Genomic DNA, 21,610 nt, shown 5'->3' on the forward strand with positions numbered 1-21,610 from the left:
TGTGGAGAAGCAAATGGGCGCTTCTCCTATGTGCCCTGGCCGGGAATCGAACCCGGGTCCTCCGCACGCCAGGCCGTCGCTCTACCGCTGAGCCAACCGGCCAGGGCCTCTGTCTATTTATAAATTGTTGAGAGAAGACTATTGGAGTCTCTTCACTATAATTGTGGATTTGTCTGTTTCAATTCTGTCAGTTTTTAAAACAATTTTTTCCCATTTATTTGAGAGAGAGGAAAGGGGAGGGAAAGAGAAGCATCAGCTCATTTTACTTTGTTGTACACTCATTAATTGCTTCAAGTATGTGCTGTGACTGGTAGTTGAGCCCATGACCTCTGGCATGCCAGGTTGACACTTTATCCACAAGCCACCTGGCTAGGGCTCAGTTCTGTTAGTTTTCGTTCTACTTCTTTAGTGGCTTTTGTTTGGTGCCTATACATTTAGGGTTGCTATATCTTTTTGATAGACTGATTCTTTATAATTATATAATATGGCCTGACCAGGCAGTGGCGCAATGGATGGAGCCTCGGACTGGGATGTGGATGACCCAGGTTTGAGACCCCGAGATCGCCAGCTTGAGCACGGGCTCATCTGGTTTGAGCAAAGCCCACCAGCTTGGACCCAAGGTCGCCGGCTCAAGCAAGGGGTTACTTGGTCTGCTCAAGGCCTGCGGTCAAGGCACATATGAGAAAGCAATCAATGAACAACTAAGGTGGCCCAATGAAAAACTGATGATTGATTCTTCTCATCTCTCCTTTCCTGTCTGTCTGTCCCTGTCTCTGACTCTTTCTCTCTCTCTCTCTGTCTCTGTTAAAAAAAATAAATAAATAAATAAAAATTCATTTAAAAAATAATTATATAATATACTTCTCTGGTAATGTTTTTAGCCCAAAATTGTACCGTATCTGGTATTAATATATAAACAATATAATTTAAATTTAAATAGGAACATGTGACTGGTGGTTGCCATAATCACACTGCAGTCTGGAAGATGGAGACATAGGTATGACAATAAATTTAATGAAAAGGTAAAATTTATTGTATGTTAGAAAGAGTTAAGGGCAGTGGGTAGTTAGCAGGAAAAGGAGAGTGGGGAGAAGGAGTGGGAGATGTAATCTTAAATTGGATAATCAAGGAAGAAATGATTGAATATGACACTTGAACAAAGATTTGAAGGAATGTGAAAGCAATGCAGATACCTTGAGGAAGAGATATCAAAGTCCAGCAGGAAGGTGGATGATTGTAAGGACGTTAGTTTTTACTCTGAGTGACATGGGGAACCACTTGAGGATTTATTTTTTATTTATTTTTATTTTTTTACAGAGAAAGAGAGAGAGGGATAGATAGGGACAGACAGACAGGAACAGAGAGATGAGAAGCATCAATCATTATTTTATCGTTGCGACACCTTAGTTGTTCATTGATTGCTCTCTCATATGTGCCTTGACCGCGGGCCTTCAGCAGACCGAGTAACACCTTGCTCAAGCCAGCGACCTTGAGTCCAAGCTGGTGAGCTTTGCTCAAACCAGATGAGCCCACGCTCAAGCTGGCAACCTTAGGGTCTCGAACCTGGGTCCTCTGCATCCCAGTCCAATGCTCTATCTACTGCGCCACTGCCTGGTCAGGCCTACTTGAGGATTTAGAGCAGACCCTGATTCATTCTAGTTACATTGTATGGAGAACATTCTGGTGGTAAGTTGAAAATAAACTGTAGGGGTTAAGGGTTGGAAGGAAGGATACCATTTAGGAGATAGGAATACAGTTGGGGGTACCCAACTAAATGGTTAGAACAGATTTTCGGGATAATATCAAACATTTAATTTGGTATCTGTTAAGTTTGAAATGTTTTTAGACAGAGAAAGTAAATAGACTGCGTGGAGTTCTCCAGATTTATGTGTTCCTGCCATTGTAGAGCTTACACTTGACTGGAATATGGGTAGTAAATACAATGAATAAATAAAACAAAATACTACACTGTGTTAGATGATTAAGTCTTATGGAGAAAATTCAGGTAAGGGAAGGATTAAGTGGTATTTGGGGACTGTTTCCTAAGAAGCTAACATTTGAGTAATGATAGGAAAGCAGAGAGAAGATAACACCTGGTGAAATAGTAATTCAGATAGAGGGAACCAAGATGTAAAGGTTCCCAGGCATGGACATGGCTGATGTGTTTGAAGAAGAGAAGGAGGTGAAGTGTGGCTGGAGTGACATGAGCACTGAAAAAAGGATTGGGGATGACATCTTTGAGGTAACAAGTGTCTGGGTTATAGGCCATCTTAGGGCTCTGACTTTTACCCTGAGTGAGATAGGAAGCTAGTGGAAATGGATAGTTTAGCGGAAAAGAGGCATGATCCGACCTGTGGTGTAAGTCACTGGTTACTGTGTGAGTAGGCGGAAGGGGCAAAGGTGGAAGCAGGACGATTGGTTATGAAAACTTATAGTAATCCAGGCAAGGGGCCATTTAGCACTGGATATGGTGAGCAATGATCATATTCTGGATACATTTTAAGGGTTGTACTGACAAAATTGGCTTACTGATTGGATTCGGGATGAGAGGAGTCAAGAATTATTCCAAGATTTTTGACCTGAGCAGTTGGAAGGGTAGAGTTGCATTGAAATGGGAAAGACAGGGAAGAGCAGGTTTGAAGGCGATGACCAGGAGCTCAGTTTTGGACGTAAGTTTTTGATGCCTGTTAGACACCCAACTGTGGGTGTTCTGTACTGTTTTATGGTTCTTCTTAATAGAAATAATGGTATTAAAACAGTGTACTCACTGCTCTAAAAATATGTTAGATTTGTTAAGATCTTAATTTTTTAATATGTTCTATCCTGGCAAATTTTGAATATTTCGGAGAGGGAGAAACTAACTTTTTTGGCTTTGCTGCCAGAGTTGATGGTACTTTCTTAGAGTTAAATAAAGATCTTATTCCAATTTTAGAAATGGAACTATAACTGTATAGTCTGAGTTTACTACTTGCTTTCTATTTTAGGTCCTATTACTGCTGGATTGTGCAAGATATTTAACCCTGTTTTTTTTGAGGGATGACTTAAATATTAAACATCTTACATAATTAAAGGGAAACATTTTAGTTTTGGAAGTCAGAATGCCAAGGAGAAGGAAAAATCTTGGGGGAAAGCCTTTTCGGAAGACTGCAAACTTTAAGGAAGTTGTCGTATCCAGTGTTGCTAGTAATGAGGAACCAACTACTCTTCCTTCCATGGGTGAAACAAAAGTTGATCAGGAAGAACTCTTCATCAATATCTCACAGATGTTTTCTGATCTGGATCCTGATGTAGTATATTTGATGCTTTCTGAATGTGATTTCAAAGGTGAGAAAAAGTTTAGTTTGAACCCTTTGTTGTATCTTATAAGAAGACTTCATGTATTATGCCATGACCGGTACAGTAATATAGAAAAATGACTGCCTTATTTCTGTTTTGTTTATCACTTACTGAGCATCTGCTGTGGGAAAGATTCTAAGTCTGGTGTTATGAGGGATATGAAGAAGAGTAAAGCATCATTCTTGCTTTCAAGAAATGTACACTTCTTGATGTAAGATATATGTACAGATATCATATTTTATGTTTTATTTATTTTTACCTCCCTGCTAGACTAGATTGACAGTGTCGACATTTTGGACTGGATAATTCTTCCCTCTGAGTGGCTGTCGTGTGCATCGTAGGATATTCATTCAGCATCCCTGGCCTGTTTCCACTAGATGCCAGTAGCACTTCCCTTCATCCCCAGTGTGACAACTAAAAATGCCTCCATATATTTTAGTTGTCCCCTGGGGGTCAAAACCATCCCGAGTTGAGAACCACTGTCCTAGAATGTTAACTCCGTAAAGACAGATTTTAAAGAGTATTGTTTATCGCAGTATCCCTAGCTCCTAAAATAGCAATTGACTCACAGTAGGACTGCAATAAGTATTTATTGAGTGGAAAGGTAATTAGAATTGTGGTAATGAGAGCTGATAAAGATCGAGGCTAACGGAATAGTATGGTTTCAAAACACTGGCTTTGGAGTCAAGAAACCTGGGTTGGATTTCCACCTCTATGAGTCTTAGTTTTCTTAACTGTTAATGAGAAAAATCATAGTATATACCTCTTATTACTTACTTGGTGAGGATCAAAGTTTGTGTGTGTGTGTCGCTGGTAAAGACTTAAATATAGTCAGATATTAATGACTTGTAATAAATAATTTCGAAGTATGTTTGTTTCAGAGGGGGAAGCATCTTAGTTAACTGGATAAGTAAATTAAATCTTAGTATTGCTGTTGGCCATGATAAATATAAGAAAATTATTCTAGATTTGGGAAGTTTTGGTAATGTGATCAACTTCCATTTTTATTCATTACATGGTCTGTGATGTGAGCATATCTATCCTGTTATGATATATATGCTCCTGCATATATATGCAGGGCCAGTTTTCAACAGTCCACATGATGTTCAGAAATGATGGTGTGTAGAATTTTATAAGTGTGACTTCAGTATTTATTTCCTAAGTTTGATGTCTTTAAAATTTATTGGTTGCACATAAACTAATATAGGCATGAGGAATTAGAAGAAAAATGTTACCCTCAATCCAAACAGAAAAACACATTTATCTTTTCCAAGATCATCTCTATACCTTGTTCATAAATATTGATATTTTGAGTAGTTTGAATAGTAGCATTGAATTGTGTATTCTGCTTTTTAAACTTAACCTAAGCATTTTTTCAGTGTTGCTGGAATTTTTAAATTTATTTTTATTAGCTTTCTAAAAATTAATATTTCAGAGAACAGCTTGGTTGAAATAGTTTTTCTTTCTTTTGGCTTTTTTTCTTGGTCCCGAAGTTTTTTTTCTTATGTCATGGGTGAGGACAGTTTTCAGCTACTGGGAACACTGTTAAATTGCCTACCAGGGAGGTGTGCCAATTTATAATACCACAAACACTGTGTAAATATAGTGGTTTCACCACAGCCTTTTCAGAATTGTATAGTAATATTTTAAGATTTTAATAGGAATAAAATTACTTTTTTTAATTTGTGTTTTTTATTTATTTATTTTTAGTGTTTTTTAAATAAATAGGAATGTTGGACATTTTGTACATATATTGTCCATTAATTCTCATGTAAATTATTTGTTTTTCTTTTTTTTTTACTATTTTAGTTTTTGTCAACAATATGTGTAAGGACTTCATTTATGTGATCTATATCTTTTTATTTATTTTAATTTAATACTGCTTTTCCTTTTATACACATTAACATTTTTTGTTCCTCTTTTCCTTTGTGGTATATTTTCTTTCATAGAAATACCTCTTATATTTTCTTTCTATCTCTTTTTTCTTCTTTTTTCTGTGTGTAGGACTTCTAGCTTTTGTAGTAGTATTGCTGTAATCTCCTAACTGGTCTCTCTGTCAGGCTTGTCCCCTCCAATCCATCTTTGTTTTTCTTCTCAAGGGAACATTATTTGGGTGCTTACTAGGTGCCAGTCCTTGTGCACAGCAATTTTTCATGGATTATCTCATTTAATCCTCACAGCAACCCTATGAGGTAGGTGCTTATATTATCCCCATTTCACAAATGAGAAAGGCAAGGTTTAGGAAAGTTAAGCAACGTGTTCAAAGTGTCATAGCCAACAAATAGGGACTTAAAAGCTGGTGTTCTGACTCAAGAAAGAGCTGTTACCCACTGTACTGTGTTGTTTTCATATTTATCTTTCTTAAAAAAGACTATAAGACAAAACAAAAAAACATGAAAAAGCCCCAAATTCCAAATGCTTAACAATTCTAATGCCTCCCTGTTTGTGTTATATTGAAAAGAGCTCTGCATTGGAGTCAGACTTACCAAAAGTCATGAGTTTGTCACTTGGGCCAAGTTAATGTATTTTTTTAACATTGCTTTATCTATTTGCTAGGAATACTGTATCTCATAGTATCTTTTGAAGATTTAGTTAGGTGATACATATAAAACTTGTAACACAAATGCTATGAGAGGTGGTTTCCCTTCATGTTCCCTTAGAAATAAAATTGATCTTTTACCATGACATACAGGACACCTTCAAATTTCCCTTGGTCTCCCTTTCTCTCCTTCTCTTACTTACTATACTACTGTGTGCCCACCAACTTTTCTTAATACTATAAATATGCTGTATGTTTGCAAGACTGGCTTTGCCTTTCTCCTGTTTCTTTCTGACAAGTCCTAGTTCACATATCACCTTATGTGAAGTTTTTCCTTACTCTCCTGCAAGCTGCTGTGGCATTTTTATATTATTAAAAGTGTGTATTATTTAATCTATAATGTAATTGTGTTACAGTATAATATCTTTAATTGCCTTCAGTAGACTGCCAAAAAAAATTTTTTTTTAATTATTTTTCAATTACAGTTGACATGCAGTATTGTATTAGTGTCAGGTGTACAGTATAGTGGTTACACATTTATATAATTTAGGAAGTGATCTCCTGGGTAAGTCTGGTACCCATCTGGCACCATATATAGTTATTATTGTATTATTGACTGTATTCCCTGTGCTGTACTTTACATTCCCATGACTGGCTTTATAACTGGCAATTTGTATTTCTTAATCTGCAAAATTCCTTTAAGTGTAGCAGAACAATGTCTTATTCATCTTTGTACAAAGTATATCTGACATATAGGTACCTTCTCATAAATTTTTTTATTAAGTGAAATTCATATCATGGACTACATAATGAAATTAGATTTACTAGAAGAGTACTTTAAATACTTAATATTTAAAAGGACATGCAGTAGGTAGGTATATGTTGAATAAATCAACTAGTTTTAGGATGTTTAGAAATAACCCTAGCACATAACAATTACAGATCTTTTTTATATTTACTCAGTGAGTTCCTCAGAGAAATCTACTTGATGGCAGTTTATTAGCCTAGTTTGTTACTGTTTGTAAGTAACAACATTACATGTCTTCATTTTTCAGACCTTTCACTAAAACAGACTGGCATATTAATAAAATACTAATTTTGAAAAATGATTAGAATATTTATACATTGCTCTATATTTCATTCAATGCAAAAATCCAATATAATTATATGTATGTTTTGATTAAATTATATTTTACTGTTTTCAATACATAGATGTACATATTTTATTGCTGTTATTCTTATTGTTGTACAGTTGATAATGCCATGGATTGTCTATTAGAATTATCTGCCACGGATACCAAGATAGAAAAGTCGTCTTCAAAAAGCATCACTGCTTCTGAGAACCAAGTAAGTGCATCAGGACCTGAAATAATGGAAAAGTGTCCACCTGAAGAAGAGAGTGTCGATTCAAAACTGGATTCATTCTTGGACATGCAACTAACTGAAGACTTGGATTCTTTAATACAAAATGCTTTTGAGAAATTGAACTCTTCTTCTGATGACCAAGCGTACTCAGTTTTGCCTTTGCAGGATGTTAATAGCTTTAGTGACCCGAGTGCATTTATAAATTCAGATTCAAGTACTATGACTCCCATTCTTTCTACAGAAAATAGGGATTTGAACAGTGAAAATTTAGAGAATTCTGCCTCTACTTTTAGTTCAAACCCCTTAACTTCACAGTCAGTTTCAAATGAGTCAAAAAATTATATAAAGGATAACAAGTTGGAAGATTCTCTTCTAAACAGTTCTTTAAACGTAGCAAATGACACTGTGGTGAGTCTTAGCAATCTCAGTCAAAGAGAGCAAGAGCTTTTAGAATCAGAGTGTGTTGAGACTCAGTTCTCTCAAGCCCCTGTAGATCTGGATGCCAATGAACCTCTGGCTCCTTTAAGCCATACTGTTCAAAACCCAGGGCTTGGTTTACTAGGTACAGGTGGGGATCAGAAATCTACTTCTGTGTCTGATGTGTTTGTACCTTCTGAAGAATTCAATTTCAAGCCACACAAACATAGTGAATTGCCACCAAAGGGGAAGGACGTGAATTACTGCCCAGTACTTACCCCTATTCCTCTGCTGCTGCCTCCTCCACCTCCGCCAATGTGGAATCCAATGATTCCTGCTTTTGACCTCTTTCAAGGAAACCATGGCTTTGTAGCTCCTGTTGTTACCACAGCTGCACACTGGAGACCTGTCAACTATTCATTTCCACCCCCAGTTTTTTCTCACCCTTCCCCAACAAACGTGTGGAGAAATAAAGAGGGAACAAGTGCTTATCAAGTACAAGAAACGCCCGTTTCTCAGGTTGTAAGAAAGAAGACATCTTATATTGGACTAGTTCTTGTTCTTCTCAGAGGGCTTCCGGGATCAGGAAAGTCTTTTTTGGCAAGGTATGAGGCTTAATTGAATTTTAAAAAGTACAGTGCATGCACCTGAACATTTATAATAGAGTATGAATATGTGCTTTTGCCTAATAGAATTGTTTAGTAACCCTTAAAATGTTTTCTTTATGCTGATTTTTTTCTGACTTTGTGGCTAATTGCACTTTGTTTCACCATAAGTTTTTATTGAATATTTCATCTTAGATTATTATTTTAAGAGACAGAAGAAAAAAATTAAAGATACATTCAAGATTGTGAGTTTGTGAAATCAATAGAAGTAGCTTTATGTGAAAAAAAAAAGCTAATTTGAGTGGGAGAAAGATGAGTTTATCTTAGGTTAGAGAAAGAGCCATAGTTGATTGTAAGTTCAAGGAATTCTTAAATATAATAATTCTAGTAATTGGAAATTTGGGATTGTAGGATGTTGTTAAATAACACTTTTAGAAATATGTGATTTGAAGGAAGAGTGCATAGGATGAATCACTCGTAGTCAGAGAATTTGTAAAAATGGTACCCTTATTATTTTGTCTTCTATATTCGTCTGTGTCACTTCTGTAGGAAATCTTTAGAGGATTTCCAATGCAATTTGTTTGAATATCACAATATTCTCACTCTGAAATAATAGTACAGTACTTGTAAAGGATTTTTTTTCCCTTTACCAAGTAGAGGATGGGAGATGGAGAGACAGACTCCCACATGTGCCCTGACCAGGATCCACTTGGCAACCCCCATCTGGGGCCAGTGCCCTGCCCATCTGGGGCCATGCTTGCATCCAAGCTATTTTTTGTGCTTGTACTAAACCAATCAAGCCATGGCTGTGGGAGGAGAAGAGAGAGAGAGAGAGAGAGAGAAGGTGGAAGGGGAGGAGTGGAGAAGCAGATGGTTGCTTCTCCTGTGTGCCCTGACTGGGAGTTGAACTCTGGACATCCACACACGGGGCTGATGCTCTACCACTGAGCCGACCATTCAGGGCTAATAGTTGGATTTTTTAACTTGGGTTATGACCCTATAAAAAAAAGTTAGAGAATTTAAAAGAAAATTTTTTTGTGTGTGTGTGTGGCACAGAGAGAGAGAGAGAGACAGATAGGGACAGACAGGAAGGGAGATGAGAAACATCAATTCTTTGTTGCGGTTCCTTAGTTGTTTATTGATTGATTTCTCATATGTGCCATGACCGGGAGGCTACAGCAGACCGAGTGACCCCTGGCTCTAGCCATGACCTTGGGCTCAAGCTGGTGAACTTTGCTCAAACAAGATGAGCCCGTGCTCAAGCTGGCAACCTCGGGGTCTCGAACCTGGGTCCTCCGCATCCCAGTCCGAATCTGTCCACTGCGTCACCGCCTGGTCAGGCCTAAAAGAAAATTTAAATAAAATCCATTTATCATTTACAGGACTTTGCAAGAGGACAATCCAAGTGGAGTCATTCTTAGTACTGATGATTACTTTTACATAAATGGACAGTACCAGTTTGATGTAAAGTATTTAGGAGAAGCACATGAATGGAACCAGAATCGTGGTAAGAATAGATGTCAGATTCCAGAAAATATTAAGAGTGATATAAAGAAAATATTCTCTTAGTTTTGAGAGACATGTAACTTTAGAAAAGTTATAATTAATTTGATTAATAACTAGATTTATAATATATATAAAATTATAACTATACTCTTACATTGTATAATAAGAGGTAAAAGCTGTACTCTTATCTCAAACTGTTAGGATTAAATGCTTTAATTTTTGTAAAATGCATAGAACATTGCATGTCATGTTTAAGTCTCATTTAGTCAATGAGAATCTTGTCAGAAGTAAATCATTTTCTGCTTGGGTCTCACAACAGCTCAGGATGGTTATAGTTGTCTGGTATGTTCTGGTTCTTATTTCCTAAAATGGAATTTGCGCCTTGAACAACCACTCTTTCCTAGATTGGCTTAGTTTTTATCTTTTTTTTTTAAGAGAGGGACGGAGAGACAGACAGGGCCAGACAGGAAGTGAGAGAGATGATGCTTCTTTTTTTTTTTTTTCCAAATATTTGAGGTAGGAAAACAGGACTGCCCAGCTTATGGCAGCCCCGACAGTGATCCTCAAAGGCTGATCTTGGCCTCCAGCCCTGGCTGAGGAGAAAAGAAACCCCTGCAGCCCCATGGAAGAGAGGCCCTGAGATGATGCTTCTTTAGTTGTTCATTGATTGCTTTCTCATATGTGCTTTGACTGGGAGGGGGGAGTTCCAGCCGAGCCAGAGACCTTGGGCTCAACCCAGTGACTTGGGCTTCAAGCCAGCAACCTTTGGGCTCAAGCCCGATGAGCCCATGCTCCAGGCGGTGACTTCAGTATTTTGAATCTGGAACCTCAGTGTCCCAGGTTGATGCTCTGTTCACCGTGCCATCGATCAGGTCAGTGATTATACTTTTTTTTTTGAGAGACAGAGAGAGGGACAGACAGGCAGGCAGGAAGAGAGATGAGAAGCATCAGTTCTTCATTGCAGCACCTTAGTTGTTCATTGATTGCTTTCTCATATGTACCTTGGTGGGGGCACTACAGTTTGACCGAGTGATCCTTTGCTCAAGCCAGCGACCTTGGGCTCAAGCTGGTGAGCCTTGCTCGAACCAGATGAGCCCGCGCTCAAGCCGGCGACCTCAGAATTTTGAATCTGGGTCCTCCGTGTCCCAGTCCAACGCTCTATCCACTGTGCCACCGCCTGGTCATACCAGAGGTTATTCTTGTATTATTAATTATTATCTTTTCCATATGAATAACTGTAAACCAGCTTTTATCCCACCCTGTGTTCAAGTGAGAACTTAAGAATATAAAAATACTGGCCCTGGCCGGTTGGCTCAGTGGTAGAGCGTCGGCCTGGTGTGCAGAAGTCCCAGGTTCGATTCCCGGCCAGGGCACACAGGAGAAGCGCCCATCTGCTTCTCCACCCCTCCCCCTCTCCTTCCTCTCTGTCTCTCTCTTCCCCTCCCGCAGCAGAGGCTCCATTGGAGCAAAGATGGCCCGGGCGCTGGGGATGGCTCCTTGGCCTCTGCCCCAGGCGCTAGAGTGACTCTGGTCACAACAGAGCGACGCCCCGGAGGGGCAGAGCATTGCCCCCTGGTGGGCGTGCCGGGTGGATCCCGGTCAGGCGCATGCAGGAGTCTGACTGTCTATCCCCGTTTCCAGCTTCAGAAAAATACAAAAAAAAAAAATTTTTTTTTACATTTCTACTAGTAGTTTGTGAGAGTTCCAAGTTCCCCATATCATCACCGACACTTATTATCATTTGTCTTTTTGATTATAGCTATTTTGGTGGCTGTGAGTGGTATCTTATTGTGGTTTTGATTTGCATTTCCCTGTTGGCTAATGATGTGGAAAAACTTTTTCTTGTTGACCACTTATCTGCTTTGAAGAGCTGTCCCAAGTCTTTTTGCCATATTAAAATTAGACTGTTTTTTATTATTGAGTTGCAGGAATATAAAGAACTTTTAAAACTTCCTATTAATTTCCTTGTAAGGCTTATATATTATTAATTTCTTTTTTTGTATTTTTTTGAAGTGAGAAGCAGGGAGGCAGAGAGACAGACTCCCGCATTCACCTGACCGGGATCCACCCGGCATGCCCACCAGGGGGCGATGCTCTGCCTATCTGGGGCATTGCTCTGCTGCGGCTGGAGCCATTCTAGCAGATGGGGTGGAGGCCATGGAGCCATCCTTAGTGCCTGGGCCAATTTTGCTCCAGTGGAGTCTTGGCTGTTGGAGGGGAAGAAAGAGCTAGAGAGAAAAGAGAGCGGGAAGGGTGGAGAAGCAGATGGACGCTTCTTCTGTGTGCCCTGGCCGGGAATTGAACCTGGAACTTCCCACACATCGGGCTGTCGCTCTACCACTGAGCTAGCTGGCCAGGGTCATTATGAATTTCTTGAATGGTGTAATTTCTTGGGAAAAAGGTAATTTTATAAGAAAAGCTTTTACACAACAGGATGTAATGTTTATTTTCAAAGCATTACATCTTAGGTATTTTTGGTGTTTGTTTATATTTTTTTGTTTTGGAATAATTTTAGATTTATGGTGGGGTTGTAAAGGCAATGTAGAATTCCTATATAGCACTCACCTGCTTCTCCCTAATATTAACATCTTATATAACCGTGGTACGTTTGTCAAGAAAGTAACAGTGGTACTGAAAAGAGTTCCTGGACCTAGTTCTAATGCGTGTGTGTGTGCGTGTGTGTGTGTGTGTGTGTGTGTGTGTGTGTGTGTGTGTGTGTGTACGTACGTGTGTACTTCCCCACATCAATAAGCAATTCTTGGACACACCAGGGAGTCTGAGAATTCACCTCAATTCTGACATTATTTGCCTGGAGATAGAATTAGGTTTCACACGTGAAGGCCTCAGTCCTACAAGACCTCCCTTCACTTGAAATGCCAGTCACATGCCCAGGTTATTACCTGTGCTTCTAACCTATGGGCTTCAAATTGGAGGTTCCAATGACCCCCTCCTTGGGCTTGATTGATTTGTTCGAGTGTCTCACAAAACTCAGGAAAACCTGTTCTCTCACAACATTACTAATTCATTGTGAAAGAATATTACTCAAGAGTAGCCAGATGGAAGAGATTGACGGGGCAAGGTATGGGGAAAAGGCATGGTGTGTCTGTGCCCTTGGATCCAGGCTCACCGCTGTCCCAGCACCATCATGTGCTCACCAACCTGGAAGTTCTGCGAACTCAGCCCTCTTGGGTTTTTATGGAGGCTTCATCATAGAGGCGTGATTGACTAAATCATTGGCCACAGTTGGTTGAACTCAATCTTTATCCCCTCTCTCCAACACCAAGGTCTTGGAGTGAGACTAGAAGTTTCAACTTTCTAATTAACAGGTTCACTCCACTGAAATCCAGCCCCATCCTAAGTGCATTCCAAACATCAGTTTATTAGTGTAACATAAGAAACATTTGAGCTTTCATCACCTGTGAAATTCTGAGGGTTTTAGGAGCTCTGTGACAGAAATAGGATGAAGACTAAATACCTACTTTTTATTATATATACATCATATCATAGGTACATTACTATTAAATAATATCCAGACTTTATTTGGATTTTAGTTTTTCTATAGAAGCGCTTTTCTGTTGGAGAATCTTATCTAGGATACCATGCTGTTTTCAGCATGATATTTATTTATTTTTTTTTTATCTTTTTTTTTTCTTTTTTTTTTTTTTTTTAATAATTTTATTTTTTTAATGGGGTGACATCAATAAATCAGGATACATATATTCAAAGATAACAAGTCCAGGTTATCTTGTCGTTCAATTATGTTGCATACCCACCACCCAAAGTCAGATTGTCCTCTGTCACCTTCTATCTTGTTTTCTTTGTGCCCCTCCCCACCCCCTTTCCCTCTCCCATTCCCCCCTCCCCCCCCAACCACCACACTCTTATCAATGTCTCTTAGTTTCACTATTATGTCCCACCTACGTATGGAATAATACAGTTCCTGTTTTTTTCTGATTTACTTATTTCGCTTTGTATCATGTTATCAAGATCCCACCATTTTGCTGTAAATGTTCCGATGTCATCATTTCTTATGGCTGAGTAGTATTCCATAGTGTATATGTGCCACATCTTCTTTATCCAGTCATCTATTGACGGGCTTTTTGGTTGTTTCCATGTCCTGGCCACTGTGAACAATGCTGCAATAAACATGGGGCTGCATGTGTCTTTACGTATCAATGTTTCTGAGTTTTTGGGATATATACCCAGTAGAGGGATTGCTGGGTCATAAGGTAGTTCTATTTTCAGTTTTTTGAGGAACCACCATACTTTCTTCCATAATGGTTGTACTACTTTACATTCCCACCAACAGTGTATGAGGGTTCCTTTTTCTCCACAGCCTCTCCAACATTTGCTATTACCTGTCTTGTTAATAATAGCTAATCTAACAGGTGTGAGGTGGTATCTCATTGCTGTTTTGATTTGCATTTCTCTAATAGCTAAAGAAGATGAGCATCTTTTCATATATCTGTTGGCCATTTGTATTTCTTCCTGGGAGAAGTGTCTATTCATATCCTCTTCCCATTTTTTTATTGAATTGTTTGTTTGTTTGTTGTTGAGTTTTATGAGTTCTTTGTATATTTTGGATATTAGGCCCTTATCTGAGCTGTTGTTTGAAAATATCATTTCCCATTTAGTTGGCTTTCTGTTTATTTTGTTATCAGTTTCTCTTGCTGAGCAAAAACTTCTTAGTCTGATGTAGTCCCATTCATTAATTTTTGCCTTCACTTCTCTTGCCTGTGGAGTCAAATTCATAAAATGCTCTTTAAAACCCAGGTCCATGAGTTGAGTACCTATGTCTTCTTCTATGTACTTAATTGTTTCAGGTCTTATGTTTAGATCTTTGATCCATTTTGAGTTAATTTTTGTACAGGGAGAGAGACTGTAGTCCAGTTTCATTCTTTTGCATGTGGCTTTCCAGTTTTCCCAGCACCATTTATTGAAGAGGCTTTCTTTTCTCCATTGTGTGTTGTTGGCCCCTTTATCAAAAATTATTTGACTATATATGTGGTTTTATTTCTGGACTTTCTATTCTGTTCCATTGGTCTGAGTGTCTATTTTTCTGCCAATACCATGCTGTTTTGATTGTCGTGGCCCTATAATAGAGTTTGAATTCAGGTATTGTAATGTCCCCAGCTTCATTCTTTTTCTTTAGGTTTGTTTGGCTATTCGGGGTTTTTTATAGTTCCATATAAATCTGATGATTTTTTGCTCTATTTCTTTAAAAAACGTCATTGGAAGTTTGATGGGAATTGCATTAAATTTGTATATTGCTTTGGGTAATATAGCCATCTTGATTATATTTATTCTTCCTAGCCAAGAACAAGGTATATTCTTCCATCTCATTATATCTTTTTCAATTTCCCTTAACAATGGTTTATAGTTTTCATAGCATGATATTTTTAATGATAGCTTTTCTTTCCTCTATGCTGTTAATACATATAACACACACTTAAAATTTAGATCATATAGTTTTTATTTAATAATTTTCTCTGATTATAACTTGTGTTTATTATTCAACATTATTATTCAGTGTTTACCTGTACTTTTTTGTATATTCAGAAATGATATTTAGAAGTAGGGTTCTGAGTAAAATTAGTATATATCTATGATTTGCAAATTATGAAAACAAGATCAGGTTTTTAAAATATCAAAGTTATACTTAATATTGTTATTAAAAATGATTTTCTGTGTATTTGTTTTTCAGCAAAAGAAGCGTTTGAAAAGAAGGTATCTCCTATAATAATAGATAATACAAACCTACAGGCATGGGAAATGAAGCCATATGTTGCTTTGGTTTGTACCATATATTATCATGTATATAATAGTGGGTTTGAAAATTTGGGGGGTGTTAATTACATAACTGAATCTCAGTCCTTGGACTGCAACTGAACTTTCTCTGGTCTTAAGCAAAATGAGAAAAGCAGGAGTAGTTTTTTTAATTCTCAAGTTTATGATTCAATTGTTAAATTCTAAGATTGTCTATTTTTATTTTTTTTGATGTCTTTTGAAAAAATAGTGATATTACAAATTTATGTTTCTGTATGATTGTCTGTGTGTGCTGTTATTTGGCAAAACCAAAATTTGGTAGTCCTTTGTTATTTCCCAGCTTGCTTTTGAAAGTTTGCTTTTCTGAGAAATTTAGAATTCTGTAAATTCCACTATTTTCAGTTCTCCAGATTTGCCAGATTCCTTTTTTGCCCAGCTTTCATATCACTTTTTTCAGGAAGTTATTCATTCACTTACTACAAAGCTGAGTTGGTAGTCTTTCTGCTTTCATGGCACCATGGGTTACTTCTGTCCTAGAATTAAGTAAACTGTTTTTTATCAATAAGCTATGGGTTGGCTAAAGTTTTTTCTGCAAAATGCCAGGCAGTAGATATTTTAGGTTTTGTAGGCCACATAGTAATCTCTGTTGTGCATGTATATGTGTGTGTGTGTGTGTGGGGTTTTGTTTTTTTAGGTGAGGGGAGTGAAGATAGGCTGACAGCCACATGCGCCCCAAACTGGGATACGCCTGGCAACCCCATCTAGAGATGATGTTCGGGTATTGAGCTATTTTTAGTGACTGAGGATGGTGTGCTCCAACAGAGCTATGCTCAGCGTCTGGGCCCATACTCAAACCAGTTGAGCCACTGGTTGTGGGAGGAGAAGAGGGAGAAAATGGGGAGAGGGAGAGGGAGAGGGAGAGGGTAAGAAGCAGATGGTTGCTTCTCAAGTGTGCCCTGCCTGACTGGGAATCAAATCTGGGACATCCATATACCAGGCAGATGCTCTATTCACTGAGCCGCTGGCCAGGGCCATACTTCTTCTTCTTTTTTTTTGTGTGTGATAGAGACAGAGAGAAATGGGGACAGATAGGGAAAGACAAGGAGAGAGATAAGAAGCATCAGTTATTTGTTGCGGCACCTTAGTTCTTCATTGATTGCTTTCTCATATATGCCTTGATGGGGGGAACTGTAACAGAGTGAGTGACCCCTTGCTTTTTTACTTTGAATGACATGGAAGATGTATTAGACTGCCCAAGTGCCATAACAAAATACCACTGACTGGGTGGTTTAAACAACATAAATTTATTTATTTTTTATTATTACAATTAAAAAATACTTATTGATTTTAGAGAGAGAGGGAAAAAAAATATCAATTTGTTGTTCCAACAAATTATTTAATTATCTCCCTAAAGGCCCTACCTCCTAAAACAGTCACATGCTGAGATATGGGTTTCTACCTATGAGTTTTGAGGGGAGCAGGGCAGTGTGAGGTAGCTGGCAGGGGAAGTGTGGTTAAGAGTTAGATGTGAGCCTGACCAGGTGATGGCGCAGTGGATAGAGCATCGGACTGGGATGCGGAAGGACCCAGGTTCGAGACCCCGAGGTCACCAGCTTGAGCATGGGCTCATCTGGCTTGAGCGGAAAAAAAAAGCTCACCAGCTTGGACCCAAGGTCGCTGGCCCCAGCAAGGGGTTACTCTGTCTGCTGAAGGCCTGCGGTCAAGGCACATATGGGAAGGCAGTCAATGAACAACTAAGAAGTCGCAACGCGCAACGAAAAACTAAAGATTGATGCTTCTCATCTCTCTCTCCATTCCTATCTGTCTGTCCCTGTCTATCTCTGCCTATGTAAAAAAAAAAAAAAAAAGTTAGATGTGAGAAATAACTGCGATGGGATTGACTCAAGAAGAAAATGATGCTTCAGAAAGAGGAGATTAATTTAATTAGTGCACAACTGTAGAGCTTGATATTTTGGATTATAGCCATATCAGAGTTTTGAAAAACAGGATGAGATACTATTTTATTTTATTTTATTTTTTTGTATTTTTCCAAAGCTGGAAACGGGAAGGCAGTCAGACAGACTCCCGCATGCACCTGACTGGGATCCACCCGGCACACCCACCAGGGGGTGATGCTCTGCCCATCTGGGGCGTTGCTCTGTTGCAACCAGAGCCATTCTAGCGCCTGAGGCCTAGGCCATGGAACCATCCTCAGTGCCCGGGCCAACTTTTGCTCCAGTGGAGCCTTGGCTGCGGAAGGGGAAGAGAGAGACAGAGAGGAAGGAGAGGGGGAGAGGTGGAGAAGCAGATGGGCGCTTCTGTGTGCCCTGGCCGGGAATTGAACCCGGGACTCCTGCACGCCAGGCCGAAGCTCTACCGCTGAGCCTACCGGCCAGGGCCGAGATACTATTTTAAATAGTTTTCAAATTGTAGAAGTCATGCATGTATATGATAAATATTTAAAACATGCTTAAAATCTTACTCCTTTGAGGTAAATGATTTTAATAGTATAGTATTTTTGAGAATCTTTCCAGAAGTTTACTATACACGTACAAATGTGTGAATAAACCTCTTTTATCCAACTGCAAATTCTGTATCTTACTTTCTTAACATTTAGGTAAGGACCTTTTCTTATTAATACGTATGGAATTTTAAAAAAATTACTGTATGGTATTTTCATTGTCTGGTTGTATATTTATTTATATATTTAACTAGTTCCATAAGCTTCTGATGTGTTTGCTCTTTTTTGCTGTTACAGATAATAGTGAACTGGATATCCTGGTGTATATCTATTTTTGCACTCTTACATAAATCAGTAGCATAAATTGCTGGACGTTAATTGCTGGGCCAAAGAGATTGTGCATTTTACCAATTTAACACATTCATCTAGATTAGATAATCATTTAGGTTCTTTCAGCTTTAATATGCTATGAATTTGAATACATTGAATTTGATTTTATAGAAGTAATTATTTTTAAATGATTTTATCTCTTTTGTTTGTAGTCTCAAAAACATAAATATAAAGTTCTTTTTCGGGAACCGGACACATGGTGGAAGTTCAAACCAAAGGAACTTGCAAGGTAAAACTTGGAGACTGACATTTTCAATTTCATGACAGTGATAGAAAATCTATCTAGATTTTTTCCCCCCCCGTATAAATAATGAGTGAAACAAAATGGATTAGACTGAAGTTTTGCCATTTAAAAACTGATAAATTTTGTATTGCATATAGGCTTTTTCTTTAGTTTATGAAGAGTTTGTATCTTTTTGTTTCTAAAGTTATTTAACAGAAAAATTCCAGTTGTCTTTATATAGTCAATACTTTATTACTTACTAATAATAGAATGTCAGTACCTGAAACTAGAACAGACTCTGGGATTTGGCGTACTTGAACCATGTGCTACTGGTAGGAACAAATTATTATAGCTGCCTACTGACTTAGAATACTGGAAGGAAGTGAGAAGACATAGATGGCACAGGTAGCAAATGTCCAGCTGTTCAGTTGTCCAGATATGTCACCCTCTCCCTTCTTTATTTGATTGTTTGACCTGAATAAAAATGTTACTCAGGACGTGAACATACGATGTTTTTTTCTTTGTGTTCTTTACTTTCTTAGATAGCCATAACTTAATTTTGGTCAGGCTATTTTCTTCTTGATAATTTTAAATTAATTTCGATAGTAACTAAAGGACAGCCAAATTTTTGTGTATTCACAGTGTTGTGCAACTATTACTTCAAAAAGAAACCCCATATGTGCTCAGTCACTCCCAGTTTCCCCCTACCCTTGGCGACCACTAATCTGCTTCTTTCTCTGTGGATGTGCCTGTTCTGGACTTTGCATATAAATGGATCATATAATCGGTGGCCTTTTGCATCTGGCATCTTTCCCTTAGCATAATGTTTCAAGGTTCATCCAGTAGCATGTATCAGCACTTTATTCCTTTTTATTCTTTTGATACATTAGCTGTATAAGTGAATGAGATTGGCCTCCAGTTTTTTCTTCCTTGGCTTTGGTATCATGGTTTTAGGTTCATAAAATTAGTTGTGAAGTATTTCTTCTTTTTCTCTTATGAGTTTATGTAAATTGAGTGTTTGATAGAATTTACTTAGAAACTGGATCTGATGTTTTCTTCCTGGTAAGGTTCAGTTGAAATTTTTTCATTACACCAAAGTTTTTCAAATTTATTGACTTTATTAAAACAGTTATAGTGTTCTCTTATCATTTGTATCTCTGCTGCATCTATACTTAAGTTTCCCTTTTCATCCTAATATGTTTATGTGTATCTTTAATCTTTTTTCTTGATTATTCTCACCAGAGATCAGATTTTTTTATTAGCATTTTCAAATAACTCTGCTTGCTTGCTTGATCTTTCTAACTTTGTTTTATATTTAATTCATTTTTGACTTTTATTCTACTTTCTTTACTTTAAAAAATATCTATTTTTCTTTATGTATTCTTTATTTTAAAAAATCTTTATCTGAAAGTTTAGGTCATTTTTTTTTTTTTTCTATTTTTCCGAAGCCAGAAATGGGGAGGCAGTCAGACAGACTCCCGCATGTGCCCGACCGGGATCCACCCGGCTTGCCCACCAGGGGGTGATGCTCTGCCACAATCAGAGCCATTCTAGCGCCTGAGGCAGAGGCCGCAGAGCCATCCTCAGCGCCCGGGCAAACTTTGCTCCAATGGAACCTTGGCTGCGGGAGGGGAAGAAAGAGACAGAGAGGAAGGAGAGGGGGAGGGGTAGAGAAGCAGATGGGGCGCTTCTCCTGTGTGCCCTGGCCGGGATTTGAACCCGGGACTCCTGCATGCCAGGCCGACGCTCTACCACTGAGCCAAATGGCCAGGGCTAGGTCATTTTTTAATATAATTTGATGATATAAATTTCACAGGTTGCTAATGTTAGCTGCTTCCAGAATTTTGATATATAATACTTTTTATTATTTATTTTCTAATTCACATTATGATTAATTTTATTCTTTAACCCTTGGGTTATTTAGCATTATGTCTTTAAATTCCTGAACAATTGGTTTTTTAAAATTTATCTTATGAAAATACGGTTTTCAACTTAACTGCAGTAGGTAACATTATGCAGTTTGTTACCTGATATTTTTAAAGATGTGTTTTATGGGCTAGTTTATTGTCAGTTTTTTAATACATGTTTCATGTTTGCTTGATAAGTATGTGTACTGGTTATAGTGTGCTAATAATATCTTATTAAATCCTGCTTATTCTGTTGTTCACATGTTCTATAGCTTTATTTAGAAAAAAAAATTTGCCTGATGTATTAATGTTTAAGAGAGGGGTGAGGAAATCTACTGTGAGAGGTGTGTTGAAATCTCCATGTATTGTGTCAAATATGTCCATTTCTCCTTATAATTCTATTTTCATTTTGTATATTCTGAAGATATATTTTGAAGTGCATAGAAACTTAAGATTTTTATATCACTGTAATTAATTGAACATTTTATTCTTGATTAGCGATTGTCTCTTATTCTTAATATTAATTTTTGTTACCAAGTCTAATTTGTCTAGTACTAATAGAACTATACTAGCCTTCTTTTAGTTAGTGTTTGTTCTTTTTCCATACTTTTATTTTCCACCTTTTCGTACCTTTATGTTTAGGTGTATTTTTTGTAACCGGTTTGGCTGGATTTTAATAAATCCACTTTATTCATCTTTAGCTTTTAATTGATTAAGCTTAGTTCTTTTATGGGTTTTTTGGTCATTCATATATGTAATTGGTTTTTTTATTGTCTCACTCTGTGCTTTCTATTTATATCATCTTTTTTGTGATTGATTTTTCTCCTGTTAAAAAGGAAATTATATATTTAAATTTTTTCTCCTGTCATGCTTGAGTTTGGATTGTTTTGATTGAATGCAAAATTTCTTACTCATTTTTCCTTCTGTGCTAATTTGGAAATTATATGTATTATTTTTATTTTTCTGGTGGTTACATTAAAAATTTTATTTTAATTTTATTTTAAACTTTAAAATTAAAATTAAACCATTTTCTTAGCCTTACTCCTCACAAACACAAAGGACTGTTAAAACATTTTAACTCTGACAGTTAACAGT

The 21,610-nt window shown here is 37.6% G+C and overlaps 1 protein-coding gene and 1 non-coding gene across 6 annotated transcripts in view; one reads left to right on the forward strand and one right to left on the reverse strand.

Annotated features, from left to right (window-relative positions):
* N4BP2 (NEDD4 binding protein 2) overlaps positions 1 to 21,610 on the forward strand; it is an 80,744-nt gene that overhangs the window by 23,858 nt on the left and 35,276 nt on the right. For 3 of the 5 annotated variants that reach the window (XM_066386163.1, XM_066386165.1, XM_066386164.1), the window contains 5 exons: positions 2,985 to 3,324; positions 7,128 to 8,262; positions 9,645 to 9,769; positions 15,473 to 15,561; positions 18,538 to 18,614. In XM_066386163.1, the coding sequence (XP_066242260.1) occupies positions 3,099 to 3,324; positions 7,128 to 8,262; positions 9,645 to 9,769; positions 15,473 to 15,561; positions 18,538 to 18,614 (1,652 nt within the window). In that variant the 5' untranslated portion in view covers positions 2,985 to 3,098. Of the gene's footprint in view, positions 1 to 2,984; positions 3,325 to 5,435; positions 5,529 to 7,127; positions 8,263 to 9,644; positions 9,770 to 15,472; positions 15,562 to 18,537; positions 18,615 to 21,610 lie in introns of those variants that run through there. The other 2 variants (XM_066386167.1, XM_066386166.1) reach the window with 2 other exon arrangements.
* On the reverse strand, positions 10,274 to 10,404 carry LOC136407430 (small Cajal body-specific RNA 20). Its single transcript, XR_010751964.1, has one exon. It is a non-coding gene; the product is annotated as a small Cajal body-specific RNA 20 (non-coding RNA).

The sequence above is a fragment of the Saccopteryx leptura genome, chromosome 5 (genome assembly GCF_036850995.1).
Source record: "Saccopteryx leptura isolate mSacLep1 chromosome 5, mSacLep1_pri_phased_curated, whole genome shotgun sequence".
Taxonomy (NCBI): domain Eukaryota; kingdom Metazoa; phylum Chordata; class Mammalia; order Chiroptera; family Emballonuridae; genus Saccopteryx; species Saccopteryx leptura.